Source organism: Cynocephalus volans, chromosome 12 (assembly GCF_027409185.1).
Source record: "Cynocephalus volans isolate mCynVol1 chromosome 12, mCynVol1.pri, whole genome shotgun sequence".
Taxonomy (NCBI): domain Eukaryota; kingdom Metazoa; phylum Chordata; class Mammalia; order Dermoptera; family Cynocephalidae; genus Cynocephalus; species Cynocephalus volans.
The window spans coordinates 72,279,282-72,305,597 of record NC_084471.1 but is presented as its reverse complement, the minus strand read 5'-3'; the positions used below and the strand labels follow the sequence as shown (position 1 = coordinate 72,305,597).

The window sequence follows — 26,316 nt, the reverse complement described above, 5'->3', positions numbered from 1 at the left end:
TAGGTGATTCCCCCTTTCCTAAACCCAGGAGGCGGCATCAGGGATGGTGCTCAGTTGGAGAAGGAGGTAGGCAGGTAAGAAGGCTTGGAGCCGACCTTCCGGCTGGAATGCAAAGACAAGGGTATTAACCTAAAAAAGTAATAATAATCCGAGAGCCAGACTTTTTTTTTTTTTTGCAAGTGTTCTCCAGGCTGTCGCCAGAAGGGGTGTCCGCGCGGAGGCCCTTCGAACCTTCCTGCCAGGCCGGGCAGCCACCCGACTCCAGCGTGCTTTGGCCCGGCAGGCACGGAAAGGTACAAGCCGGGCGAGGCCATGCAAAAGTGAGATGGAGGGAATGTGCCGGATGAGCCTTTCGATTAAAAATCCATTTTTGCTTAATTCCGAGATAAGTTTTAACGATGAGATTAGACTGAGCCAAATGGCCCATTTGGCCATTATATCCGGATTAAAAGAAATAAATTAGTGCCCTGACAAAAGATGCGAACCACAGCAGAAGGGATAGGGAGAATAAAAAGCAGACCAAATTGAGAAAACAGTCGGGACAGAGCACAGCAAGTAATGTTACCTAAAAAATAAAAATGATGACAACGACAATCAACTGTTCCCAACCCCCCCCAAACACACTAATTTTACTTAAATTTAATGACAGTCGGTCCCTACACTGCCCATGAATTGTCCATGATGGCTGTGGTAAGCATAGACCAGCACCTAATTTAAGTAGAATTGTGTGCATTGTTAATTTAGTCAGCCTGTTTGTGGAATAAATCCAAAATAGCACTGTTAAATCAAGATATTTTCAGGTGAGAACAACTGGATTCCTTTTAGTTTTAGATTCATAAAAAGTTGAATTTTATCATAGTAGAGCCTAAAATTCTTCATGAAAACATACCTCACTGTGAGCTCCCAAGGGATAGGCAGAATTTGAGATTTTCTAATATTAGGCCTCACTCCTGGGGTTCTCAAAAAACTTGGTCTCTAGGCCTTCATTTTTATAGAGATAGAATGGTTAATACAAAGAAAAAGATTTAAAATTATTCAGAGGAATACTTTTTAAATGACTAATAAATGACCAGGTTTTTGCAGTATATTAATAAGTAACTAACATCTATGAAGGCAGAAGAAAGACCTGCATTTAATACAAAAATAGTCTAAAAAGAAAAAGTGACTTTCAAAAATGAAAACAGGAAGCTTATGTTATCATAGTTGCAGGCATATCATAGATGCATTATGCAAAGGTTACACAGCATAAACTATATGCACTCAAAATCCACTGAGCAGGCTATCCATTTGAAGAACTGATTTTGGGGGTTCCACTCATTTGTTGAAGGGAAGAAAGTTGTGAAAGGTTTGGGTTTACTAGTTGGGAGAAGAGAAAGGTAAGAGTTGCCCTTATTAATGGCACACAATATGACCTCATTTTTGTGGAAGTAACATTTTTATCTTTCCAGCATCCCAGAACTCTCTTCACCTTCTTCTAACAGATCTCCTTTTTCCACTAGAACATAACTTCCATGAGGGCAGCAATTTTATCTGTCTTGGACACTATTCTATTCCCAACTCCTAGAGCCCTGCTTGGCATGTTCAACAAATTTTTGATCCATGAACTGATGAATGGGGAAGCTATTCTAGGTGGTTGAGGGATGGTTTACTCCAACTGAGTCTGTTGGTTGTTGTTCTGCTCTTTCTACTGCAAAAAGCTTGTCTGAAAGATGGAGGAGAAGGAAGGAAAAGAGGAACCCTGCAAACATTATTTGGGTCCTAGATCCAGAAGTGCCCGAACACTTATATTTCCTTTTTAATTACATTTTCCATCCCCCCCCTTTTTTTTTGCTTAAATTGTTTTGAGTTATACTTAAGTACCTTGTGACTAATAGAGCCCTAATGCCTGTAATGATAGTGATAATAAATATGTATTGGGCCATTATTATGTGCTAGACACTGAGCTCTATGTTTTACCTGCATTATTTCATTTACTGCTCACCACAACGCTGTGACATTATATAATCCTATAACCCAGATGGTAAACAACTGTGTTTCAAATTATTTGAAAATGGAATGGGACAAAATTATCTCAAAGTTCTATTTGAAGGATTTAGATTAAAGAGAAGAGAGACATTTCTGCCAGGGTTGCCAAGACAGATGGTTGAGTTGTCTTCTCAGGAGTTTAAAATAGAACAGATAGATATTTCTCTGTCCATGTGGCATAATCTATTGGTATTTTGACCATTGAGTAAAGGAAAATAGAAAGTGGCTTGACACTTGGCATGATTCTGAATCTGGTGTGCTGAGGTGGGTGTGGTGATATGAATTTCTGGCTAGGTCTGGAACTCCTGCCTGGACACAGAGATTTGAGTAGATGAAATCTCAGGAGTTCTTCCAGCCCTGTGATTTCCAGAATTTCTCAGGTTGTAATTAAAGACATAAAGAATTAGAGATATGATACAAGAGATTGTTACAGCACTAGTTAGATGATTTTAAGTTGTTTTTACGAATAATTAACACTTTGATAGCATTTTATATCCTATAAAACGTTTTCACATTCTTTATTTCTCTTGATTCTAGCATGTGTCCTGTCATCGGGTATAATTTGGACATTGGCAGATATCTATTGTGTTGCCTCTTTTTTTTAACCTGGGGGCACATTGGAGGTTCTTTGGAGATGGTGCTTACTGGGGTCCCTAGCTCTGCAAGCACCTGATTGCTGCACACAGGAATTTTCTGTGGAGGTTTCCTCACTCTGGTGGGCAGCACCCTTAATAGGGTTTTTATAATGTGGCATAAGCCTTAGAACCATCTCTCACCCAGGCCTACGTCTCTCACTATGTGGAGACATTTTCAGGAGAGAATCAGACTCTAGCTTCTGTGTTCTCTGAACTCCAGGAGGCATGTGTCAACTTGCAGCTTGATTCCCTGGAAGATCCCTCTACCTGGCTGGAATGGGGGGCAGGGATGCACTCAGGGAAGTACTAGGTGTCCTCCCCAGAGAGAGCCCACAACGGCGCAACTCTGTAAGCAATCTGCACTCACCCATCAGATTTTTCTTCTCTTATCTTCACTGATATAGGCTGGATGGTTTTTTTAGTTGTTTTTTTTTTTAATTCAGTTGAGATAAGATTCACATAAATTAAAATTTACCATATTAACCATTTAAAAATGTACAATTCAGTGATTTTTAGTATACTTATAATATTATGCAACCATCACCACTATTTAATTCCAGAATATCTTCATCACCCCAAAAAGAAGCTCCGTACCCATTAAGCTGTCACTTCCATTCCCCTTCCTCCCAGTCCTGGTCAACCACTACTTTACTTTCTGTTCCTATGGATTTGCCTTTTCTGGACATTTCATATAAATGGAATCATACATTAGGAGGCCTTTTGTGTCTGGCTTCTTTTACTTAGTGTAATGTTTTCAAAGTTTGGTTGGAGTTTTATAGCTAAAGATTGCAGAACCAGTTGGGATCATCCCTTGAAAGTCCTGCATAGTTGGTTTAGCTGAACTTGAACTTAGAATGTGGCCCTGATGCCCAAAGTTCCATTTACCAAGAGTCTTAAATTATAAAAGTATTAAACTCCTGTGTGATTACAGAAACCTACCAGTATTACAAGATAAGAAGATCTAAGATCTAGTCTTGAGCAAAAATCCTTTAACATCTTCATAAACCCCCAAAGTTAATTGGGGATATGACAATTAGTGGTTTCTAAAGTTTCTTTCAACTTCAAAAAATTAATTTGTTTTTCTTACATCAGTTTGTCCTCTGTTGCTAAGGTCCCAGGAACACAGACTTAGAAAAGAGGTACTAACCAACTAGAGCAGGTGTGGGTTTAGTTTCTTCATCTGGATCAGTTAGTGTTGCACTGGGTAGACACAGGCTTCTCCTCTCTCCCTCCAATTAAAGATGTCAGTCCCATTGCTTCTTCAGGAAAAGTAACTTAAGGCAAGTTCTCTATAACTGAGAGACTGCTTTAATCTATTAAGTATTCGACTATGTTTGGCTATCACTCATTCATTGCAGCAACGTTTCTAATAAAAAAGAAATGGACACATTCTTAATGTGCAACAGGGATGTGGGTAAGTAAATTAGTGTATATCCATCTCATGTCATATTATATTGTCACTAAAAATAATGTGACAGGGGAATATCTGGTGATATAGCAAATAGTTATAAAATGGTATGATTCCTGTTTTTGTAAAAGACAAAATATATGTATGAATTTCATGATATGCATAGAAGACCATCTGAGAGAGTATATACCTATGTCTTAAAAGTCGCTTTTAAAATATTTCTCCTCTTTCCTTATCTGTATATTCTATTATTCTGCAATGCTTTTGTGATAAGAAAAAGTACAATGAAAACATAATTGTTTAAAGTCACGTGTATCAGTGTTTCTGCTTAGTTGTGATTTCTACTTAATAATCAGCTACTGTAGTCTCAGAGAATAAAACCCTCTCCTTGGCTTCTCAGGCAGGAAGAAACTGTGATCTCCCCTGTTTTGAGATCTAATAATTGCTGTCCTGCCTTAGTATTACAGCCCTCTATTTGACAAATATTTACTAAGCACCTACTGTGTGCCGGGCACTATTCTTTAGTCTGGGAATTATAGCAATACATAGATGCTGCCATAGCCATCCTAGCCTGACTAAAATGAGGCACATAATAGGCACTTACATATTTCATAGTGGCCACGTGGCCGCATTTCCAGGTTTGGGACTCAACATGCTTGGTTGGGATCAACTCCCAACAGCTCTGAGTCCTTCTCTCCCAAAGCACATTCTTAAGCTAGCCTTTGTGAAGGTGGCATGGCCCTATGCCACTATTTGTTTTCCATGTGAAACCAAAATAAAAATAACTAAAAACCCTTTTTTTCTAATCCTAAAAGTACTGTGTGCTTGTTGTTGAAAAATTGTGGAAGGTATAGGAAAAGTATAAATAATCAGAGAATGCCATTCATAATCTCACTAATAAATTAGTTTCTGTTTAAAGAATAAATCCATTGAAGTGAGAAACCTGAGAAGTTTGCAAAAGAATGGGTTTTTTTCTTTGTCATTATTACATAATGAGAGAAACAAGCAGACTTTTTTTTTTTTTTTTACTGCTCCAGAATTCTCAGCCTTAGGAATGAAATAAGCAGAGGAAAATTTGCTTGAAAAAACAGTGTGTCAAAACCATGCACCTAGCATTCTGGTTACCTCTTAAGATTTTGGTCATAAATGGTAGGTGCTCTAATTTTCATTTTGCTCATTATTAGCCCAATGAGATCATCTAATTGAATTCCTAAACACTATTATATCTTTCAAAATTGGGGTTAATTTTATCTGTCTGATAAATACAGATAATATTTAACAAATCCAGTTTAGAGGACTATCTGAAGCATTCAGACTCCTATTTTATGTCCTTTAAAAAATTCGATTTCCTGTAGCAGTAATTAATTTATCATAGCTTTATGAAGGTGAAGCTAATTATTCAAAGTAATATCTAATTTGAAGCAACCATTATTTACCAACCACATTAACATAAAATAAAATAAAGCAAAATTGAGAGGGAAAAGAATAAACTCTCTGCATTGTGTGGCCAACACTATTGTAAATACTTATTTAATTATTTTTAGCAAATACAAGGCCCTCTGTGGTGGGTGCTCCCTGGGAAATTTGCTCTGGAACTCTGGCCTTGCAGTTTGTGACAGTGAAAAGAAACATGCCATTAATATAGGAGGAGGCAGACAAACCTCTGGAAAGATCCAAGAAAGTGATGTTGAAAATAAGACCTAACACCTGCTGCATTCTCACCGTATACCAGGCTTCTCATGGAATCCTTACAAGGCCCTAAGAGATGACCATTAACATCCCCATTTTCTAATGAGGCCATGGGGCTCAGCTGGTTTATGTAACTTGCCCCAGATTAGTAGTAGAACCAGATCTCTTACCGAAGTCTGTCTTGCTTTAGTCTCATGCTTAACCAGTAGCTCAATGCTCCCCATTTAGGGAGTAGCAGGATCAGCCATAATTTAAATTCCATTCAGCAAGTATTGTTAGTCCTGGCTACACTCCCAGAGCCATGATATGGTTGCTCTCCTCGAGGAATTTGTAGTTATTAGAAGTATGTATAGGATATAAGGCAGTATAGAATACAATTCCAATTGGATATAGTCAAGAGCCAAAATATTTGCAACAAAAGATATGTACTTTGGGGGCATTCGAAAATTCTAAATACAAGCAGAATTTTAGATCTTACTCATTTTGTTGACCGAGTATCTGATCACTATAATAATATGAACTCTATGGCTCATCTTATCTCTGGCATTAACAATAAAGAATTATAAGGAAGGAAAGTAGTATGTCTCTCCTGACATGTACCAAGAGCCTGAAACACTCTCTAATTAAATGCCAAATGACATTGTGTAAAAAAATGGTGATGTAGTAAAATAGAGCATTGAATAAAGAATCAAATCCTTAGATTTTGGCCCCAGAACTTCCATTTAGTAAATGTGTGATCTTTCAGATTCTCAGCTTCCCCATTTGTAAAATGGAAATGCAGTATCAATATATGCTCTGTTTGACTTCACAAAGTTGACTGAGATAAGATATGTGAAAAGTGCTTTGGGAACTATAAAGCTGTAGAAGAGTACTGCCTTATTGCCTGTGTGCCTTCAACATGGTCTGACACAGCACAGATGTTTAACAAACGTTTGTTGAACGTAATGGCTAGGGTTATGTACAAAATAAACAGAGCTGGAAAGGTGTCTCACCACAGTGATGTTTGTACTAATTATGTGGCTCCCCTGAGCCTGGTGCAGAGTACAGCAGGTTCTCATTTGGCTCAGCTCTGCCTTACTTGCCGTGGTACTCTCTCAGCGGTTGCAGGCTGGTGTGAGTCCACTGGTCTGCGTCCTGTGGGGACTTGAGGTGGCATACCGTGGGGAACAACGTTGGTGGAGACCTTTAGTCAGGAGTGATGATCAGCAATCTCAATACACACTGGAGAGAACCCAAAAAGCAAAATAAAACAAAAAATAGTAATAATCACTCTCTCCGGAGAACAGTTTTGACATGCCGTTACTTGCCTCTTACACTGTGATAAAAATACATGGTAGGCAACCAGCGTAGGTTTCCTTGGCAGCTTTTGTGTAGAAGAGGTCAGGTGCAAATCTGAACAAGTTGCTGGAGGATGAATGTGCTCACTGACATTTCTTACTTTGTGGAAACAGCAGGATGATGGAAAACATGCTTATTGTGGCAGTTGTCCACATTTATCTCAAAGTAGAATTTTCCATTCACTCAATTATATTTATTAAAACTATTGGACATCTAAATTCCTCCTTCTAAATTCTCTTTGTTGGGAAGGCATTGAGAACCTTGGCTCTTTGGCTCTATTTTCAGCAGAATATGCATTGACCCTATGAGTATTAAAATGTTTGTTTGTTTGTTTGTAGGGTATGCTTAGGGGAGAGCTGGGTGGTGGGCTCTTCAGACATGGCCACCTTCATAACCTTAAAAAGGCCCAGCTTGGCAGGCCCAGAAACTTGATATTTTTCACATCCCATGTATCAATTTGATACACGGAGAATGATTTAAAATATAACCCAAAAGAATATCTACCTGTCCATTTCTAGCAAGAATCTAGTGGATCAGAACTTGATGTTGGCTTGATCGTATTCTCTGGCTGTAAGAAATCTTTGGGAAGCCAAGTTCATAATCATAAATATGTTTGGTGAGTATGAAAGAATAAAGAAGAGCAGTTCATTTGATGAGTTTAACGTTTAGTGGTATCAAGCTATTATACATGACAGATCCATTGCCACAAGAGAGATGTGTCTGCCCAGAAGACCACATACTCAGATTAAATGGATATGGCACTGGGCAGAAGGCACGATGCCATTGATCAGCAGAATTTTACATTACACAGGAAATACAATGGCATCATGATTGTACCCCAGTCAGAAAATTGCTCTATTAAACACGATATCTCCCCTTCTTTATCAGTACAATATCAGAGTATGCAAAGATACACCACCACCACAAATAAGGTACGAGTGGTGATCACACAGAGGAGAGCCAGACAGACAGACAACATAGAACTCGTATCAGAAAGACATTATCAGAAAGCTGAGGAGCCACCTGGAGAGAAAAACCATCCCCAGAAGTAAGTCATGAGAAGCAGGCATTTTGCAGGACCTCAATAAAATGTGATTATGAATATGTATATTGAAAATAAACTGAACAATTACATAAGCAGAAATTGAGCTCTGTCCAAACATTTGATGAAAAAAAGTTCCAGCGGAGACAATCATGAGAAAAGAATCATGTAGCACGCACAGAGGAGGATTAGCAGAGCGAGGGCAACACACTCTTGTAACCGTCCCCCAAATCGAGAAACAGGACATTTACCACCCCCAAGTAGTAATTGCTGTTCTGACTTCTAACAACATAGATTAGTTATGCCTGTTTTTGTACTTTACGTAAATGGAATATGTAGTCTTTTGTGTCTGGCTGTTGCCCAACTTTATGTTTGGGAGATTTGTATTTTTGCATGTAGTTGTAGATAATCCTCACTCCTATATGATATTCCATTGTGTGGCTATATCACAATTTACTTATCCATTTCATTGATGACAGGCATTTGGGTAGTTTCTAATTTTTGTCTATTACAAGTGCAGTTGCCATGAACATTCTAAAATATGTCTTTTGGTGAACATATGCATACATTCCTACAGGGTATATGCCTAAAACGTATTTGCTGGGGTAACAGGTGATGCATATATTCAGCTGTAGTAGTAAGTGCCACTTTTCCAAAGTGGTTTTACCAATTTCTTCTCCACAAGCAGTATATGACAATCCTTATTCTTCCACATCCTTGCCAACATCTTTTTCATTTTAGCCATTTTGATGGGTAGATAGTGGTATTCAATTGTGGTTTTAATTTGCAATTACTTGATGTTTAATGAACTTGAGTGATTTTCCATATGTTTATTTAGACATACTCTTTCATGAGTCTTTTACCCATTTTGCTGTTGAGCTGTCCATCTTTTTCTTATTGATTTGTAGGTGTTCTTTATATATTCTGAGTTTGTGTTTTTTAATATGTGTATGTATGTATATTATATATTATAAATTAATATACAGGTTAATATTTTCTCCCACCCTGTGGGTTGCCATCTCACTAATTTTTGGTTTTAATATAGTCAAGTTTATCACATTTTTTTTCCATTATGGTTAATGAGTTTCATTTTTGTTTTTTTAATTTTCTATTTAAGAAAGCGTTGCTTACTCCAAAGTCATGAAAGTGTTTTCCTCTAAAAAAGCTTTACCGTTTTATCTTTCAAATTATTTCTGCAATCCATCTGGAATTGACTTTTACATGTAATGTGAAGTAGAAGTCAATATACCTTTTCTTCCATTTGAATATCCAGTTGATCCAGTGCCATTTATTGAAAAGACCTCCTTTTCCCTACTGCCTTGCAGGGTCATTTTTATCATAGATTATGTGACTGTATATGTGCGGGTCTGCTTCTGGACTCGCTGTTCTGTTCCATCGGACAGTTACCTGTTCTTGTACCACACAGTTTGTGTTATCATAGCTATATATAGTAGTTTCTGATATCTCATACTGTAAATCTTCCATATTTGCATGGAAGTGTGTATTAATTTGGAGAGAACGAATATCTTTACAATACTGAGACTATCAATCATACCAATGCATATATTTCCATTTATTTTTTATTTTTTTATTTTTTCCTCAATAATATTCTGTAGTTTTCAATTACAGGTCTTGTACATCTTTAATTAGATTTATTTCTAGGTGTTTGAGTTTTTTGATGCTATTTTAAATGTTTTATTTTCTATTTGTTTATTGCCAGTATATACAAATATGACTAATTTTTGTATTTTGACTTTGTGTTCAGTGTCCTTCCTATACTCTCTTATTAATTTTAAGAATTTGTCCATAGATTCTTTAGCAATTTTATACGTACATGATCTTATTGTCTGGGCATGACTATTTTGTTTCTTGTTTTAGCAATTTTATATGTACATGATCTAATTGTCTGGACATGACTGTTTTGTTTCTTGTTTTCCAGTCTCAATGACTTTTATTTCTTTCTCTTGCCTTTTGGCTAGACCTCTGGTTGCAATGTCATATAGAAGTGGTGACAGTGGCCATTCTTGACTCAATCTCAATCTAAGAGAGAATTTTTTCATATTCTATTATTGAGAATGATGTCTTTTTGTTGATATTTTGTTGATATTCTTTCTCAGATTAAGAAAGTTCTATCCTTATTTGGTTACATGCTTCATCACAAATGGTTGTTGAATTTATCAGATGCTTTTTCTGCATTCAAGATGATCATGTGATTTTACTCCTTTTTCTGGTAATATGGTGAATTATGTTTATGATTTTTGAATGTTAAGCCACCTGGACTAAACTGCAGTCAGTTTACTGTATCAATGGATTTGGTTTTCTAATATTTTATTAAGAATTCTTCAATAATGTTTATGAGAAAGAAGACTGCAATTTTCTTTCTCACAGTGCTTGTCAGGGTTTTAAAACCAAGACTAGGCTATTCACATTTTTTTTAAAAAAAAAGTTTGAGAAGCTCTCCTTTTGTTCCTGTCTTCTTCAAGAATTGTACAAGGCAGGTGTTAACGTTTCCTTAAGTGTTTGGAAGAAGTCATTAGTTAACTATCTGGGCCTGAGCTTTTCTTTTTAAAAAAATAATGGGCTCAATCTTTGAAAAACATACAATGAACTATTCATATTTTTCATCTTTTGTTCTGTCAGCTTTGGTAAATTGCATTTTTCAAAGGATTTTGTCCATTTCATCCAAATTGCCAAGTTTATCAGCATGACGTTGTCTTTAGCCTCCTTGGATTATCTTTTTGATGTTTGGGTGATCTATAGTAATATCACCTTTTTCATTGCTGTTGTTGCTCATTTATATTCTCTACGTTTTTTGATCAGTCTTGTTTGTATTTTGTCAATTTTATTAATCTTTTCAAAGAGCTTTGACTTTGTTTGATTTTCTCTATTATATGTTCGATTTTGATTTCCTTGATTTTTTTTTACCTTTATCATTTCTTTCCATAGGTTTGATTGCTGTTCTTTTTATAGTTTCCTGAAATTGATACTTAAATCAGTGATTTTAGCCTTTTTTTCCTAATTTCTGAATTTAAGGGTATATAACTGCTCCTAAGCACTATTAGTTTTTTCCCCATAATCTTTGAAATGTAATTTTTTATTATTCAGTTTAAAATATTTTCTAATTTCTGTTTTTTTCTTTCTTTATCCCATGGATTTCAAGTGTATGGTTTAATTATTAGGCAGTCGGGTTTTTTAAAAAATTGTGGTTTTGATCTCTAGCCTACTTCCATGGTGACCAGAGAAGATATTATGAAAGATTTCAATATTTTGAAATTGTTGAGATTTTCTTTACAGTAGAATGTATTGTTTTTAGTAAATGTTCCTTCACACGTGAAGTGAATATAAGTTGGTGATTAGTAGATGGAATTTTACATACATGGCAATTAGATCAGATATGTTAATTGCGTTATTTGTATATTCTATATCTGTCCATTTCTGTTGCTTATAATGGAATACCTGAAACTGGGTAATTTATAAAGAAATGAAATTTATCTCTTGTAGTTCAGAAACTGGGGACTCCAAAGTCCAGGGAACGCAGCTGGTGAGGGCCTTGCTCTTGGTGGTGACTCTCCACAGCGATGCAGGGTGTAGCATGATGAGAGTGGGCTGAGCAAGAGTGAGAGCTGCCTTCTCACTCACTCTCCTGACAAAGCCATCAGAACTATGGCCATTACTCCATGAATGGATCAATCCATTCACAAGGGCACAGTCCTTACATTCTAATCACCTCTTAAAGGCCCCGCTTTTCAAATATCATAATCAGATTCCCCACCCTCTTAGCACTGTTGCAATGGGAGTCAAGCTTCAGTGAGTTTTGGGGTGACATTCGGTCCACAGCAATGTCCTTACTCATTTTGATTTTTGGCTTGTTCTCTCAGCTATTTCAGAGAGATGTGCTAGTGTCTCCCACTATGATTATTGATTTGTACACTTTTTGTTTAATTTATTTTGAAGCTATGCTCTAAGGGGCATAGAGATTTAGGATTATAATATTTTCATATTGGATTGACTCATTTATAATTATGAACTGTCTCTCTTTATCTCTAATAGTATTTCTTGCCTTAAAGTTTATATTACCTGATATTAATATAGTTAGATAGCTTTTGGGGGGGTGGGGATGGGTTAGTGTTTGCATGGTATGTTTGTCTTTCCTTTGGAATTAAACATTTCTTTGTCATTATATTTAAAGCATAGAGTTGAACTTGTTTTTTATTTAGCCTGATAATCTTAGTCTTTTACATTCTTTATAATCACTGACATAATTGGGCTTACAACTGCCATCTTATTTTTCATTTTCTACTGGGCTCTCTTTTTTTATATTCCTTTTGTTGTTATTTTATGTTCCTTTTTATCCTTTCTTGCCTCTTTTTAGATTATTTAAAACTTTTTTATCATTTGGTGTTTGCATTCTAATAACTTACAAGCTATGCATTTTTTAAAAAATTCCAATTGTAGTTATCCTAGAGATTACAACATATATTCTTGACAATACAAAAATTATGCAAATTATTATTTTTACCACTTCTCTGATATTATTAGACACTTAGACCTTTTAAACCGTTTACCCCTCTTTATTTTTTTAAATTTATTTTTTGTTCTTCTTGCCATGCATCCTAGTTCTACATATATTTTATACTGTAAGGGGCATTATAATTACTGTTTTGCACAATCAATAATAATTTACAAATATTCATATATCTATCTCCTCGAATGTTTTCGTTTCATTCTACATTTCCATATTTCTGACTGGAATTATTTTCTTTCTGCCTGGAGAATATCTTTCAGTTTGTCTGAAAACATCTTTGGTCCACTTTTATTTCTGAAGGATGTTATCACAAGATATAATCCTAGGTTGGCAATTATTTCCTTTGAGCACTTAAAGTTAACAATATTTTCTTCCAGCATTCATAATTTCTGTTGATAGATTCAACTGTGAATCTTACTGTTGCTTCTTTGAAGGTAATTTTTTTTTTCTTCTGGCTGCTTTTATGATTTTTCTCTTTCTCTTTGTTTTTCAGCAATTTGGTTATGATGTGGCTACATTCAGTGTTGTTTGTATTTATCCTGATTCTTGAATCTATGTATGGATGTCTTTTTCTTTGGAAAATTCTTGTCCATTATCTCTTTGAATATTTCTTGTCCTCTATTCTCTCTCTCTCTTTCTTTCTTTCTTTTTTTTAGGAACTCCACTGATATACAAGGATTCTTCAAAAAATTTGTGGAAAAATTGAATTAGAAAATATGAATCCCTCCATGAACTTTTCGAAGATCCTTCGTATATGTAAAATGTTCCACATGTATCATGTTCTTGCTATTGCTTCTGTTCTTTTTTCTCTTTGTGCTTTAGGGTAGATACTTTCTATTGGCCTGTTTTCCAGCTCACTGATCTAGCTCACCATTCACTAATTATTCAGTGTCCAGTATGCTGTATAACTTATTCATTTCGGTTACTAATTTCAGATATTTTTCAGATGTTTACAGATCTAGAGTGCTTGTTTTATTTTGTAATAAATTCTAACTTTCTAGTGAATATCTCCTTTTTATTCATCATTTCTCTATATTCATTATATTAATCATAGGTATTTTACATTCCTTTTTTGGCAACTCCAATTTTTGGCTCATCTGTGGGTCAGACAGATCTGAGAAGTTTAGTTTCTTTCTCCATTTTAGGCCTTGTACACTTAGCAATTACATCCCTATTTATACAAACAAACGTTCTCTGTATTTGATGATTCAGTTTAAGAGAATGTTTACAATAATTGGGTTCTCCTTGTTTCTGAACCAAGTTTTATCTCAGTGAGACTACATGTTAATCATGGGGGAGAGGAGCTAGGAGAATCAGTACCTTGGCATTTCTGAGCGCTATACCTGTGCTTCAACTTTCCAGCCTCCTAGAAAACCCATTTCTTTACAGCATCATATTCCATCATTAGTCAAACTTTCCAAATTTTAGAGATATCTTAGTGTCACTGCTATTTAGAGATGATCTAGATCATATACTGGGTGTTGGATAAACATGACCTAATAATATAAACATTGTTTGAGCTAATTAGGCTGACACTGATTTCAAAGATCTGTTCATCTTTAAAATTGATGTTGCTTTATCTTTAGGACTAAAGGGCTAATTATTTATCTTCCCTGTCTGTGTGTGTGTGTGTGTGTGTGTGTGTGTGTGTGTGTGTGTGTGTGTGTGTGTAGTAATATAATGTGTACAGATGTTTTCATAAATTAATTTAACTTTCCACGTATCTTGTTCTCTTTAGATCATTGAGGCAGGGGCAGTTTTCTTATATGTTGTCATTCTCTGCAGCACCTAGAACAATATCTTTCATAAACATAGACTTAGCTTCACAAGTCTATGGGTTGGATTCAATTGCAAAATCTATCTCTTGCTTTAAGAGAAACCAATATTTAAAAATCAGACTTTTTATTCAGAGGATATTACAGATATTTCTTGCTGTTTGGTAATTATCTGCTTTGGAGATGTATTTGTTTTTCAATGAATGCTTTAATCAGCATCTATTCTATACATATTAGAAAAGAAACTTGGAACTTAGCTACTATGTAAATTAACTATGCTAGTTTAAAAGATATTTGATTAAGTAATTACCAAAAATATATGTATGTTTGTGTAAGACAATGTTAATAGCAAGGTCAGGCAACAATATTGATTTACAATAAAATACCGAGTTTACTCAGTCAAATTCAAGCACTGGCTGAATGGTATTTTGTAGTCTTCAAGGAACATTAATATTCAGCCTCTCAGTTGATCCCCTTAATAACTTGATGGATTAGGCAAAAAAGATAAAGAAGCAGAGGATCACAGGAAGAAAGGGGCTGGGCTTACCCACTTTCACACACCTTCTATTGACAGAGTCAGGACTTAAATTCAAGTCCCTGAATGCCTAGGTCAAGCCTATGACTATTTTTAAATATCAGCTAAAAATACCTAAAACAACTCACATGTTTGTAAACGTAAATGTGCCTATGGAAAATACATCCCTCAAAATACAGTTTAATTACAACTTCTTAAATGATCACCCTCTTCTTTTTTTTTTTTCTCTTTTTTACAGCTTATTATCACTAGATTTTAAAGAATCAAAACATACCTAAACATCTGCCTGGAGCAAACACAGTGAGTTTCCTCACTATGGAAGCTCACAGTAAAGCCTTGTATAAGTGGAGAAGGAGAGAGGAGGCTGATCGTACTATGTTTACTTTAGTCCTTAGGCTTAGTTTTTGTTTCCAGGCACTGGATTGAACTCAGCTTTTTGAGCCAGAAATTATCATTGTTTATGTATCTAAATTTATTAGTACTCTGCTTTTAGAAAGTTTTAGGTACAATAAATGCCAAGAGTATTTTGGGAACTTCTTAATGGTGAAATCTACATTGCAGTCAGGTGGAAAGCCAACAAATATGAACTCCAGAGAGCAACTGGTAAAATAAAGTTTTGGAGGATATAGGACTCTTCTGTTCTTCTAGCCCAAGGCACAACGTAGGTGTAGGTGTTAGCTCAAGTTAACTGAATGAATGAATGAATGAATGAATGAATGAATGAATGAAAAGTACTTCAGTCCCTAACTCTCCAGTTCACCCAAAGATTCTCTTAACCCCAGTCACAGTGATGGCTGTGCTACCATTAGAGCCGCCATTTATTTTCTGTGAAATGTGGAGTAGAAAGAAAGGATGAAGAGCTAGAAACCAAATTTTTATCCATGTTGCAACCACTATCCTACTTGGTTTTTGCGCCATAGCAAAGAGTCCTGCCCTCCAAGTAAGGCTTTCCCCATGCCACACTGTGAAGAGGAAGCATTTGGTTTCGGGTTGTAGTTGACATGCTTTGAGGCATTTGTGCTACCTCCCCCGCCCCCATCTCTGAGATTTCCTACGGTTAAGTTTCTGCTGGAAAGCACAAACCTAAGTGGCTTGACCCCACCCCATGTCCACCTTGCACCACTCTGATTAAGACCAGGGTGAACTTGTGGACCACAGCAATCAGACTGTCTCTCATGATTTCATCAGGTCGCAGAAACTACAGTCAGTGACTGTGGACTTCAGCCGAGGGCTCACATCCAGTGAGGGCTGAGATTGGCGCCAGTACAAGACACAGTCAAGTACAACCAAAGCTGCTTGAGAGCAAAATTATAAATAGTCAGAGAAAGCCAAAGTCTATGGGGAAAAAAATGGGCGTGCTCTAAAAAAACAAGGAGGAGAGTCAAAAGAGAAAGTTAAAAAAAAAAAAAGAAAGAAAGAAAGAAAGAAAGAAAGTCATAGAACAGAGACTGCCTGACTTGAGTTTCTTTCTATTGCCCAGCTTTGGTCACTGTGAAGTCCAGCGGACTTCGTTTTCTACCTGTGGATGTCTGTAAAATTGCCGGCTTTATCTTTACAGTTAACTTCTCTTTTTAATTTGAGTTAATTCAAGTGAGATTTGATTCCTAGCAACCAACAATCTCTGACTAATGGACTTCCCCGTTCTCCCCTGGGCATCCAGTGGTTTGGTTTGGCCCTTCTCTTTGTCGTATCAGGAAAGAGAGGGATCTGCAAAACTTTCAGACTATCGAATACAAGATTGCTGACTTTTCCAGTAACATTTTGGAAGAGCATAGCAGTGAGACGGCCACGTGAGACACTAAGGAATATCGATTCACAACACCATTTTTGGCATCACTTGTAATATCTTTCAGGAGGAGCACCAGAGCACCTTTTGTGATCTCACTAGCTGGTCACTTACTCTGCCTAAAAGGGCTATTTACCATTACACATCAACCTTTGTTTGTCCCCCCCACACCCCCACGTACATATACTCCATACACAACATACTATACAAACTGTTCTATCAAATTGTGAATGCCTTGTAAACAGGAATTATGTCTCCACTATTATATAGTTAGCACCTTCACAGTCTAACAGTTATAACTTTTATCTGAATGAACATATGTCATACATATAATTTGAATGGATGATATTTCTTCCCCTCTCATGAATGTTTTGAGAACTTCTGGGATTAATATTCAGATAACACTGTTTCAGAAACCCTTCTTTTCCCTTTCTGGACTTCCATGTGCCCTTGAACTTCTGGGAGCTCTGCTAGAATTGTTTGAAGAGCACAAGGAAGACAGGAAATCCATTATTAGTTTTTACTTAGCCCAAAAAAAAAGACTTAGGTAGCCCAGTCACATTAATTTATGAAGTAGTGATTAAAGGAGCCGATACCAGCAACTGAAAGGGACTTTCCAAGCCAATGCAACCTTCCATTCCATCTGACACTCCCAACATCGGCCTCGAATCCATCCTCTGTCAATCATCAAGCCGACTTTCCAATGAAGACGCAGCACATTTACATCCATTCAGGTACAGGTGTATAAACCCAGTGGCTCCAAAGGGCTACACTGTGTAATGTTTAACTACTTACTTGAAAAAAAGGGCCATTCTCACAGATTTCCATCTAAGGCCAATGAAGGAACATTAGTAGAAACTCTTGAATCTAGGTCTATTCATAAACACTTTTTTAGAAAAATAATTTTCATTAATAAAGGACTTTTTTTCTAACAGACTATCATTAACATTTTATTTCCCTTTTCTCTATCACTAAGGGCAAGAGTAATATACAGAACACTCAAAAGTTATACAGAAATAAAAGAAAATTATGTGTTTGGCATGCTTGTCTCTCTACCATATTATGTTCTTGCCTTTTTTGGTACAGTAGGAGGACTTACTTTCTAAATATTTCAATTTTACAGAATGAGTCATTGTTAGTGTAGAAACCAGTTGAATCATCCATCCATCCATCAATCAATATACTTGTTTTCTTTTTTCTTCAATATGCTCATTATTATACTAAAAAAGATATTAAGAATTCTTCCATTTAAAGCACTTCTCCCCTTCAATTATTTGTTCGGTTCACAATAATATAGTAAAGCTATCATTAACTTTGTGTTGGTTCAGATTCCTATTCAAAATATTGAGTCAGAAACTTGAGTCGCGTGTAATCTTGTAAATCAGTATCTCAAATCTGATTTCTTTCTTACAGGCGGTAAACATAAAGTCTGGAAAGGGCAGAATAGAAAGAAAATCTTTTAGGGCCCTGAGAAAGACCAGTCGGATTCTGGTGAGAAAGACCAATTTGGATTCTGGTGGTAAATCTTTGCATTTTTCACTTAGTCTTTAAGTAAGAATTGACTTAAAGAGTTATTTGATCATCTTGTTTCAAATATAAAGAATCAAATTTGCTGTATCCCATTTTAAATATAATCACTTGGGATGTTGGGTTAACGGTAATATATTAACTTGTTGGGCACATCTTTTATTATTTGTGCCAGATGGTTTCAAGGAAAAGAAATGTAGACAATCAGGAACAAAAGCTACGATTTGGGGTGGGGAGTGGAGCCAGGCAGAACACTGGCCTGGGAGTTGAGAACTGAATGCTAGTGACAGTGACATCACCAATGAGTTGCACGGCTGTCACTTACTTGGTTTTCTTGTGCTTCAGTTTCCCCATGAGTAACAGGAGGTTCCTCCAGTGCCTGATATCTCATTCTAAAACTCATTGACTGACTTTTTTTTTATTATTTATTTCTTGTCCCACAACTTGTGACACAAAATCTTCCCAATTATTATGCATTTAACAATCCACTCTGCATTATGTATTAAATGAAATACTCATCATTAGCCCCTTTAATCTTTTGCACTTTAACTATATGGATTATATGGAGAAAACAGTAAATTATAAGGAAGATTCGAGTTCATTATGGATTATTTCTAAAAGAAGAACTCAAGGAAATAATGTCATAGACAGTAGCTTCTATCTAAAGTATATTGACTCCTAGGTAGTTCCCAAGAAATTAAATTGCTCTTACTGAAAGCAATTATCCAATACATCCAATACATCCATGGATGTATCCAATACATCCATGTTATAGACTCATGGGCTACCTGCTCATTAAAACACGTGGTCTACCAAAATCATATTTTAGCATCATTAGCTTTTAAATACTAGAAATCATTTTAATGCTGGGAAAGTCTGATGAGCACGATTACATGTGGAAATTTTCAGATAGAATGTATCAAGAAATGTAAGTATATTAGACCGTTTTTAACATGCTTTGCCATTTTTTGAGCAGTTTCACATCATGTCTTTACTTGTAATAGGAACACTAATTGGTGCAAAGATAATAGACTACACTACTATTCCCCCAACCCCCACCCCCAGTACTGTATTATACAATTTTCCTATCAACATGCTGCCAGCCTGCAAGGAGTCTTGGTGATGTCAGGATGAGATTCTGGATTTCCTTTCAAGGACAACACATTGTAATATTAGGTTGAAACATAAAATTGCCATTTTTGGTCAAAAATGATTGACTACTGGCAGTTTTATATGGCTCAAGCTAAAGAGTCTTGGGTTTGAATTTCAGTCCTGAGAGTCAAATGTATGTCAGCTCTGGCCAGTTACTTATGTTACCAAACCAAGTGGGGTTTGTTTACCCCTGCGCCACAGAAAGCCAGTCATTGAAGCACATGTCTTTGCAGTAGAGAAAGAAGGTTTAATCACAAGGTGGCTGTGGGAGAAGGCGGGAAGGTGATATATTTATGGAGAAGTGGTTAGGAGTTGTGCAGGGTGTGGGGAATTGAGATTGGTCAAAGGTTCTGAAGGAGTCCTTCAATGACAAGCACCATCATAGGCCGTCAGCATCAACAGGATCTGGAGGTGGAGCCCTCGCCCTCTGACATCAAAGGTCAGGCTCGGTAGAGATATGTGCAGGCTCAGCCGGCCTAGCCCATTTTGGGTTGGGCCTAGCTAACCTCAATGATTCTAGAAAGAAACCTTAGGTACACAGCTTGTGACTTCTAAACCAGAGATGTTACCGTAAAGGGCAGATGGGAAGAAACAGAAAGAGAAGTTAGTTATAGAAATTTACTGAAAGGATGAGCAATTCAAACAGGGAATAAACTTTCACTGAAAGCCACAGTTACACTTTACTAACTGCTGAGCCTTGGTGTGTGAATGGGAATAACACCTACTTTGTAAGATTGATTATTAACTTAACACTGAGGCTTAGTTATGACAATAGGAGCACTGTGCTTGGAAATAGTAAATGTTTAAGAAATAGTTAATGATACAAGATTATTTTCATATAAGTAACTTAGGGAGTTTCCTCACTATTCCTTTAGCAATTTCTGCATATATGGCAAAGGAGGTGGTTGCTATGGGAGAGAGAAATAGACAGTGTTTGTTAGGCAAGCAGAATTTTTAAAACCCCTATAGCTTTTAAAGGCCTTCCATTCCTGTCCTGTGTGCTCTGGTATGTCCTAGTAAGGTCACCAATAAAGTTTGACACTAGTCGGTGGAGCATCTAAATAGGAAATGTACTGAAGCCTACCAAGAACAGAGTTTAAAAAAAAAAAAAATCAAAGCACTGAGCAAACATTCTGAATTTTTGGCAGAGGACTTAGACTGCCTGAATCCCCACGACTCTCTGAGTTATTAATAGTGACTGACCTTGCCATATTTTGAGCAGATATATGTATTTCTATGTCGTACAGTATCTGTGTGTGGAGACATTCAAGGCTCCACAGCCTTTTGAAAAATGTTTTATCCTGACAGAAAACAGGGCAATGAGGATGCCATTGTGTCTTCTGAGTAGCACCCACCACACTGCACTCAGTAAACGCGACAGCAAGGATGGGCGCTGCAGCAAGCTGGAGTGTGACTCCCATCTGCTCTTCCAGAGCCACGATGAAGTCACGAGTTGCAAAGCAGTAGTAATTCGCAGCTATTTATGACCATTTTAATAGCGAAGGTCTAGATTAAAGGCTGTGTTTACATGCCATGCAGCACAATGGTTCTGTGAATCATTCCCACAGTAACTTTTGGTCAAACGAATCAACCAGGTAATGAAAAGCCAACCAGTTGGTCCTGAAGCTGTGACTAACAGATCTCCACATTAGCTTCTGCTTTCCTGCCTGATGCTCTTCTGCATCTGAGACCAAACTGACTCCTGCCCTGGTGCACGCAGCCTCCCTTCCTCTGTCCCCCCTGCAAGCTACAGCCCTGCTACTCTTTCTCTGCTTGTGCTCAAAACACTAAGACATCAGATAAGTGAAAGGAGCTTTGGACACTGCTAAAGGACACCTGTGCTCCTAATTAAGAAAATATATTTTTAGCACATGTTTATTTTCTCATTGTCATTGCTCCATTATGTGACTCCAATTAGTGACCCTGATGGCTCATTTGCATCAAGATCAGTAAAACCCTTTCATTTTGTCCACTTAAACTGACTTGAGATTTTAGTTAATTATCACTTCTTCCCGACAGTCTGAAGGTCAGACTATTTCCTCTGTTTCACTCTGCGGCTAATCTCCTCATTAAGGGTGATGGAAAATGAATAATTAAACATGTGCCATTTTCATATTTCAGGTGAAGAGAGGCCCTAAGATCCCAGAGGATGCCATAAGAGGAAAAATCAGGAAAATGTCGAAGACCCTACCTCCTGAAAACATGTAAGTTTCTCTCTGCTGGCTTCCTGGTAGAAAAGCTTCAGCTAAGGCCCTTCCCCAAATTGAAACAAAACAAAATGAAAATGAAAACAATAGTTATTGGGCTGGGCTCTGACTTGGGGCAAGGAAGCTAACCTTTTCACACTAAAGGTTTTCTCCATTATATAATGGGAATGATAATGGTTAGCGCCTTGTCCAAGTATTGTGAGCATGAATCGTGCTTACAGCAGTGCCTACCACATAGTAAAAGCTCAGTAGATATTAATTATATCATCATTTTCATTATCACCTGGGCAAGTCATCTTCTGAATCCTGTGGGTATCAGGCCTCATCCAAACATCCACTTGTAGAGTGTTCAAAAGTTCACTTTGGTGCACCAGAACAAGGATTAAGGGTAAATTGTGTTAGACTCTGGAGGGAAAAACCCAGTTAGCCATGTCTCTAGGGCTTTAGGGAATTCAGCTTTTACCCAACCTCTTCTAATTACTGTAAAAAGACTTCCGGGGGGTAGAGGTGGTAGAAGGTAGAAAGACATGGTTGATAGGACCCAGAAGACCACCCCTGGTAAGGGAAGGTGAAGCCACCCGCAGCAGCCTCCACTGGTGCAGTCTGAATTCTTGCCACCAGCTCCCGGCCTGCCACCTCTGCTCCTTCCTCTTGTTCTCCAGCTCACAGGAAGCCAGCTCACCCTGGACCCCCCAATCCTGTTCTGTTGAGACTAGTCAGGGCCCACCTCTGTACTTTGACTGCTGTCTCATATGACCATGTTTTAGGGGCATATTAAGCTCATGCTGACTAAAAGCGGATTCATCCCTGGTAAGGGAACCCTGGTCCCATTACGAACTACATCTGCGTCTGATTTGGTCATTTCTTTTGCTGTGTCAGGCAGTGGACTGTACAAGTGAGGATAGCACCCTTCAAGATGCAGAATTCAGGGAAAGCTCTATAACGGATGGAGGGTCTTGGGTGAGTTTGGAAAGATGACTAGGATTTGGTTGACAGGGTGAATGAGGAAGATGTTCAGGTAAGTGAGGAATGTGAGCAATGGGCAAAGGGTCTGGGCACTGTCTGCGAGGCCGAGATGGGTTCTGAAAAAGGGTGGAGGTGGCTAGGGCTGCTCAGGCACAGACGAGTGGGGAATGGTCTGTGGGTCAGGTCAAGGTCTTGGACTTTATCCTGCTATCAATACAGACGTTAGAGGGGGAAGCATTTTATAGAAGAAAATGGTGTAGTGTTGTGCATGGGGAATTGGTAGGGATAGGCGTTGTAAAGCTAGGCGACCATGCTAGTTGTTGTGGCTCTTTTACCTTCCGGTAATCCTGCACTGACTGGGCTGATCATTGAGTTAGGGCTGGATCTGGAGCTCCCAGACCCCTCAAGCCCATTCACAGACTGGATCACAAACCCTTCACACACCAGGCTGGGTCACTAGACTCCTCACCCAGGTCTATGAGCTTGGTAACCAGCAAAAAGGTCCCTGGAGCCATAGGTTGGAAAGCATGGCTGTGCGGGGGGATGTGTGGGGGGATGCCGAGGACGCCCTCCTTCCTGCTTCACCAAACTCTCTCGCTCTCCTCTCTCCCTCTCTCCCTCAAGCACACAAGAATAGCAACAAAACTAAAAAGATACATTGGCGTGCATGCGCACTAACCACACACACACACACACACACACACACACACACACACACACACACACACACACACACACACACACACACACACACACACACACAATTTGCTTACAAAGGATGCTGAACCACACCCAACTGGACCCGAGGGACCTGACCAAACTATTCTATTTTCCCAACAGGCGTGATGGAGGAAAATTAGGGACCTAGGGCCTGAGATAATGGGGACCTGGGAATGAAAAGGAAGAGAAAATGCACTGGGGTGGCTGTGTGATCATAGGCACTGGTTATATGCTCAGGGGGTGGAAACCACTGCTCAAAACTGAATCTTAAAATTTATCCAGTCGTTTTACCCAACTTAGTCAATCCTGGTTGGATCTTTGTGGGGAAAATAGTTTGCTCTTTTTAAAAATAGTCTAGTAAGCAGCTTTAAAACTGCTTGTGGAAGAATAAAAGTCACAGGAGAAAGAGTGAATAGAGCGTGAGTGACTGAAAGAGTGGCTGAAACGCTGATGTCTTTCGGAAGAACACGCACGCGAACTGGTGAATGCGTGCGTCACGCTGTTACCAGACGGCGACTCCAGGTTCTTGGTCAAGCCCTGAAGAAGAGTCTTTCACGGGACCAACAAAAGGAAAGGGAAAAGGACCAGACAGGTGGAACATAATAGAGCTTTATTACAAAGCTAAAGCACGGCGCAGAAGCATGCGCAGGCATCTCCCACGGGTGAGGAGCGGCCCCCGGATTCCTAAGGGGAGAGTTTGTATGTTGTTCTGGGAGGGGGTGTTTTTCTGTCCTAACTAAGGGGAGGAAGATTGGCCATGGGTGAGGGTCTAGGGTAATTAGGCCTAACAGCCCGATGCAAGGTTTCATCAGCTTTCTGTCACGCGTCCTGAGTGTCTGAAGTTTCTGGTCATGCGCACTGGAGTCACTTTCCCCTTAACTTCGTCTTTTCTGGTCTAATATCGCGGGTGGAAGGTCGTCTGCACTTGTGTTCCTCCTAGTGAGCAGGTGCTGTGATTTTTGTAAACTGCAAAGTTCCAGGCATACGCACTGATTGGTCGGGTGGTCGAGCTGTCGTCAGTGCATTGTAGGTCCATTAGCCGCTGGTGCTGATCCAGTCTGAATATTTATGAGCAGCCTCTCTGAGGCGTGTCCCTACTCTGTCCTGCCTCCGTGTGACAAGCGCAGTCTCATAGCTGCACCATTCTCTCATCAATATTGGGAAATTCTTTCTAGATCTCCCATGAGGAGTAGGAAAAAATTCGAATAATGATGCAGTTAGGTGTATAGTTTCTAATTGAAAAGCTTATATCACAGTTAGAAAATTAAATCTGGAGGAGAACTTACATGGGCTTTCGTCATTTTACAGAGGAATTAACAGGACAAGACAGTAAACAACCCACCCAAAGTCACCCAGCCGGCCTGCGTCAGACCCACGGCTAAAGGGTAAGTGCTTTGACTTCCAGTCCAGTGCTATTTCTGCTTTGCCACAATAGTCCAAAAAAAAAAAAAAAAAAAAAATCATTTCCTGGCGAAATATATTCTCCTGTTTATGGAATTAAATGATTAACTGCCAGATAGTCCTTGTGTGGAAGATGCCTTCACCCAGGGGTGTGGGGTCCTAGTGGAACGGCAAGGGGCGCAAGTCAGAAAGTACAGACTTGCAGGCGGCCCCGGGCTCCCTCCGGCCGGCCCTCCTGACTGGAACGTGACTCCATCGGCAAACAGTGACTGAACCTGCACGTGGCCACACTGGGCCTGGTGTGCAGGCCCCAGAGTGCGGCCGTAGAGCCTCCTGCCAGGGAGTCCGTGGGAGCGCCCCCTCCTCTCTGGGCGAGCCCCTCCTCGGACTCCGAAGGGGTCCCTCCGCACAGGGTACCCTCCCCCCATAACCTGTTCTCCATCCTCCACAGTTCCCCACCTTTCCTGGGAAAAGTCGAAGGAGGAAAATCTCCATCCTGTCCGAGCACACGTCTTTTCTTTTCCCTCCAACCTTTTCTTCTTTCTCAGCCCCTGCCTCTTCTGCAGGTGAAACCGCTTTTCTCCACAGACTTTAGGACCCTGCTACCTCTGCTTGCTCTGCCACAGCCTCCTCCCCAGACCTCTTTCTCTCTGCCCACTAAGAGCTAAGAACCGGAGATGCCCCGGTAACTGCCCGAGGTTACTGCAGACTGTTCTTACGCCATCTCAGCGAGGGGGCCCCAGTCCAGGCACCCAGAGTCCCGGTTATGGGACGCTGCGGAGCTAAATTAACAGAGACTCAAACAACTGTATTTTTTTTTTTTTTTTTTTTTTTTTTGTGACCGGCCGCACCGCGCTCAGCCAGTGAGCGCACCGGCCATCCTTATATAGGATCCGAACCCGCGGCGGGAGCGCTGCTGCGCTCCCAGCGCCGCACTCTCCCTGGTGCGCCATGGGGTCAGCCCCAAACAACTGTATTTTAAAGAGTACGTAGAACAGGGACATGTGCAACTGAGAGTCTTTGAAAGGCTGTAATTGCTCAACCCAGTGAAATACTCAAGCAGTGTGAGTTTCATTAGGTTGTTGTTCCATTAAACACAGGCCAATTAAGAGATCTGTCTGGAAATCCGGCTTGATGATAGTTCCATTTTGAAATTGGGTCAAATAGAAATATAGTGATAGGTGGCAAGTTTTTAAGCTAAATTCTGTCCTTCACATAATGTACATGTCAACTTTTTCTGTAAACTTGTAAGTTTTTAGAATTAGATAGAACTTTGAATCTTTTTCTTTTGTGACCATCTTGTGGTGTTAATGTTTAGCTCACCAGACGCTTATTCTTTGATATGTGCCCCTGGAAGGCCATGAATGGTGGGGCTAGTTGGATCTTCTAACTCCAGGCATTCGCCTCATTTCCTTTTTCTTTCATACAGTGTATCTTAATTATGATTCTTTAACTAACGTCAGAATCATCTGGCACAGATTTATATTGAATTTATTATCAAGGTTAAGTTGATTTGTTATTCAGTCATTCCCAAAATGTGTTAGATGCCAACTACATGTCAGGAATGTTCTAGGTGCTGAGAAAT

At 38.8% G+C, this 26,316-nt stretch overlaps 1 protein-coding gene across 1 annotated transcript in view; it reads left to right on the top strand.

Annotated features, from left to right (window-relative positions):
- Nucleotides 1-26,316, top strand: part of LOC134391729 (uncharacterized) — a 111,208-nt gene that overhangs the window by 1,520 nt on the left and 83,372 nt on the right. Inside the window, exon 3 of the mRNA XM_063115695.1 lies at nucleotides 21,559-21,641. Within this exon, the coding sequence (XP_062971765.1) occupies nucleotides 21,559-21,641 (83 nt within the window). The remainder of the gene's footprint in view (nucleotides 1-21,558; nucleotides 21,642-26,316) is intronic.